The sequence below is a fragment of the Henckelia pumila genome, chromosome 4 (assembly GCF_033568475.1).
Source record: "Henckelia pumila isolate YLH828 chromosome 4, ASM3356847v2, whole genome shotgun sequence".
NCBI classification, from domain to species: domain Eukaryota; kingdom Viridiplantae; phylum Streptophyta; class Magnoliopsida; order Lamiales; family Gesneriaceae; genus Henckelia; species Henckelia pumila.
The window spans coordinates 172,781,903-172,786,323 of NC_133123.1; the positions used below are offsets into that span (position 1 = coordinate 172,781,903).

Genomic DNA, 4,421 nt, shown 5'->3' on the forward strand with positions numbered 1-4,421 from the left:
TTACACTCTTCAGTCCAAACAAAAGGCGCATTCTTCTGAGTCAGCTGGGTAATCGGCTTCGCAATAGAAGAGAAATCCTGGATAAATCTGCGATAGTACCCTGCCAAACCCATAAAACTGCGGATGTCTGGCACAGAAGTCGGCCTGTGCCAGTTCATCACTGCTTCTATCTTGCTGGGATCAACAGCAATCCCATCTCCTGAAATAATGTGCCCCAAAAAGACAACTCTGTCAAGCCAAAACTCACACTTCGAAATCTTGGCGAATAACTATTCTATCCTCAAAATCTGCAAAACAGTTCTCAGATGCTCTGCATACTCGGCACGACTCTTAGAATAGATTAAGATATCATCAATGAAAATAATCACAAACTCATCAAGAAAACGCTGAAAGATTCGGTTCATCAATCCCATAGAGACTGCTGGGGCGTTGGTCAAACAAAACGGCATGACAAGAAATTCAAAGTGGCCATACCTCGTTCGAAACGCAGTCTTAGGAACATCTATTTCACGAACTCTCAGTTGATGACACCCAGACCTCAAATCTATCTTCGAATAGATACAAGAACCCTGCAACTGGTCAAAAAGGTCATCGATGCGCGGTAAAGGATACCTGTTCTTCACCGTCGCTTGATTCCGTTGACGGTAGTCAATACAGAGTCTCATAGAGCCATCCTTCTTCCTCACAAACAGAACAGGAGCACCCCAAGGCGACACACTCGGTCTAATGTATCTCTTGGCAATTAAATCTTCCAATTGCTCCTTCAGTTCTTTCAATTCGATCGGAGCCATTCTATACGGAGCTTTAGAAATCGGTTGAGTACCTGACGTCAGTTCGATGCCAAATTCAATCTCACGAGTAGGCGGTAATCCCGGAATCTCATCTGCAAACACATCATAAAAATCACTAACCATTGGTATATCATTCAGTTCAGGGCTAGACTTCAGAATATCGATCGCATAAACAAGGAATCCTTCGGCTCCTCTCTGTAATAATCTAGTCATAGATAAGACAGATATCAAAGGAATTTTAGAACGAGAACCCTTACCGAAGAATCTCCATTCATCTGTCATATCTGGTCTGAACCGAACTACTTTATGAAAATAGTCCACTGTAGCCCTGTACTCAGTCAAAACATCTATCCCAATAATGCAATCAAAATCAGACAGACTAAGTACAATACAATCAAACTCGATCGAATTTTCTCCAAACTTCAACTCACAGTTTCTAACCAAATTCTTCGACACAATTCCTCCACCCAAAGGTGAAGTAACTGAAACAAATGAAGGTAAAGGCTCAACAGGTAAAGCATCAAAACAAATTTCTCTGATATAAACGAGTGAGATGCACCTGTATCTATTAGAATGTAAGCAGAATATGCAAAAATCTTACAGTTACCTGAAATCACATCATCAGGTGCTGCCTGAGCCTGATCCTCATTCAGAGCAAACACTCTAGCCTGCGGTCGGGAAGGTTGGTTCGAACTTTGGTTACCTCCCTGACGATTTTGCTGTTGAGGTTGGAACGAGTGAACTGCAGTCGATTGCCTCTGAGGCTGAGATGACTGTCGAGAGGTATTCCCACTCTGAGATTGGTCAGAACCTCTATGTGGACACAGTCTAGCATAATGCCCTGTCTGCTGGCAGATGTAACAGTTCCCAAAGAATCCCCTACACTGGTCGCTGGAGTGTCCTCCTCCACACCTATTACATGAAGCTCCCGAGGAACCTGAACCCTGTCCAGAACTGTACTGTCTCGAGCCACTCGAGCTCGAATAAGTGCTTCCCGACTTCTTGAACTATTTCCCTTTGGGACGAAAATAGTTCTTCTTGCTACCACCACTGCTACTACCCTCATTCATCGGCGGTTGATTCTGATACTGCCTCTGCTGTTGCTGTTGAGGCTGGTATTGATTCTCCCTCTTCCTCAACAGTCCCGCTTATGCTCCCATTGCCTGATCCATCGCATCAGAAAAGTTATCTGGCCTCCCAGTATTCACCAGAATAAAGATGTCAGGGTGCAAAACGTTAATGAACTGTTCTGCATTTGCCTCCTCATTGTCGGCAATATGCGGAGCGAACCTCAATAAACTGTCAAACTTCGCAACATAGTCCTCGATACTCATACTACCTTGCCTCAAATTTGCAAACTCGGCACCTTTATCCTTTCGATAGGAAACTGGAAAGAATCTCTTATAGAACTCTGCTCTAAAAAGTGCCCAAGTAATTGCCGTACCTTTATTCTCTTTGGCTCTTTTGATAGTCATCCACCAACTCTTTGCCACTTCCTGAAGTTGATGAATTACCAGTCTCGTTCTGCGGTCATCCGAGTAGTCAAGCGACTCAAAGAGCTGATCAATATCTTCCAACCAACTCTCGCAATCGACCGGATTTTCCTTCCCATTAAAATACGGCGGCCTAAATGATTGGAACCTCTTCAATAAGGCTTCCATAGGCGTGATTGTGTCATCCATCTATACCACCGGAGGAGTCATAACCGGAGGAGTTTCTGTCGTAGGAATAATCAGTGGAGTATTAATGTCTAGCCTTCTTCGATTACCCATCTAAATTGACAGGGGTTAGAACATGGATAATTCAATACACATCTCACCATTTCAGTGTCACGAACCTCTGATCATCTTCCCAATTCGATAGATGGAACTCAGATCAATGCATGAATACAGTTCATATTTCAATCAAGTCATGCTTTATTAATTTGAATCATCAAGTCACGAAATTCAAACAAATTTTCAATCAATAAAGCATGCTCGCATATTCTGTAATCATAGAATTAATCAATCACATGCGAGGAATTAGGGTCAAGCGGACTCGATCTATCCCGCTCACTTCTAGAACAAATTCCAGGAACTTATCGCTCTGATACCACTTAATGTGAGACCTCGGTTCTAAACATCAATTAAAGGAGTAATTAAAAATAAGAAAGCATTAAAAGCCAACACATTTTTTTTATAAAAGGGCCCGCGCGGGCACGAACGGCGCCCTGGCTCATGCGCGGCCACGCCCTTTCGAGGCGAGGGCGCGCATGACGCCCTGCCCGAAAAGGGGCGCAGGGCGTGGGTGCATGCTAGGACGCACGGTCGCGCCTCCCTGGCTGCTCCGGTGCTAGAATCACCAAAAACAAGAACATCAAGCCATACAATACTCCGAAACATAAACATGCGTTACAAACTTGATTCCTCCATTTAAAACAGGAGTTCTGGAGTCCAACAACCAAACCAAAGTCGAGAACATGCAACAACAATAAAACGATGAAGTTCGATAACTAAACATGTTCTAACATAAACTAGATTGACATGCTGGATTCGACTTCTAGACCGAGTCTCACTTCTACAACTCGACCACCTATCCATGCGATCTCTGATTCGCTCCTGCCCCACCTGTTGCCAAGTACACATACAAACAAAGACAACAACCGGATAATCCGGTGAGAATACAATTCCCAGTAAAAGAGACTAACATGCTATCAAGTAAACATATCAAATCATAATATGAACTCATTCTTCAAATAATCAATTAATCCAATCAAGAACTGAATTAAAATGATATGCATGTCTTTAAAACTTCGGGATTATCAGACTCAGATAATCGAATGCAATTATTCTATTCTTTCTTTCTTTCTTTCCTTCTTTCTTTGGTTTGGGATCCCGAGGTTAAAACATCCAACGATCACACCGACTCCCCTCTCGAGATGGACATGGCATGTTTTAATCCTCTAGACTCCAGGGCATTACAGTGAGCTACTCGACAAGGTAGTAAATCCGCCTACCAAGCCACTCAACCACAATCCCTAGATCGTCTAATTCAAATTGAATAAATCAAGGCTCAATATGAATGCATATGTAATCTCATGCACTCACTATAAATTCAATCATATAATCAAATAAGCAGTCAAAACATGCAGTATGTGATTTCTTCTAGGACACTCAAATCAATCCGGATTCGAGTTAATCGTCCTATTCCATTCCAAAGTCATCTTATACCTCTTCTTTGTCGTTCCAAAACTTCAATCTGAAAACAAAAATTCCTCAATCAATATCCAAGTCAAGTTAAATCAATCGATAAATAAGGACATCGATACTATACCGGCTCAACTCTTCCAAACTGATCAAGACTGCAAGGATCACAATCTCCAAGAACTTCAATTCAATCTATCAGAAGAAGTCATAGCGATCAAAATCGATATCAAAACTCATATTAAGCTCGGTATAACTCAAAACATCGAAATGATATCCAAAACTCAAACTGACGGCATAACGGCTGTAAACTGACCAAACCGAAAATGCAGACCGCAAAACAACAACTCAACAAACTCATTCCAATCCTCAAACATCAAACCCAACACAATATCAACACATCTCAAAATCAAGATTTTCGAAAATGACAAGAAAAATCATAACAATT

The 4,421-nt window shown here is 42.0% G+C and overlaps 1 protein-coding gene across 1 annotated transcript; it reads right to left on the minus strand.

The window, feature by feature from the left end:
- Positions 1–1,939: 1,939 nt before the first annotated feature.
- LOC140862336 (uncharacterized) lies at positions 1,940–2,473 on the minus strand. Its single transcript, XM_073265349.1, has one exon. The coding sequence runs from the start codon at positions 2,471–2,473 to the stop codon at positions 1,940–1,942; it is 534 nt and encodes a 177-aa protein (XP_073121450.1).
- Positions 2,474–4,421: the final 1,948 nt, after the last annotated feature.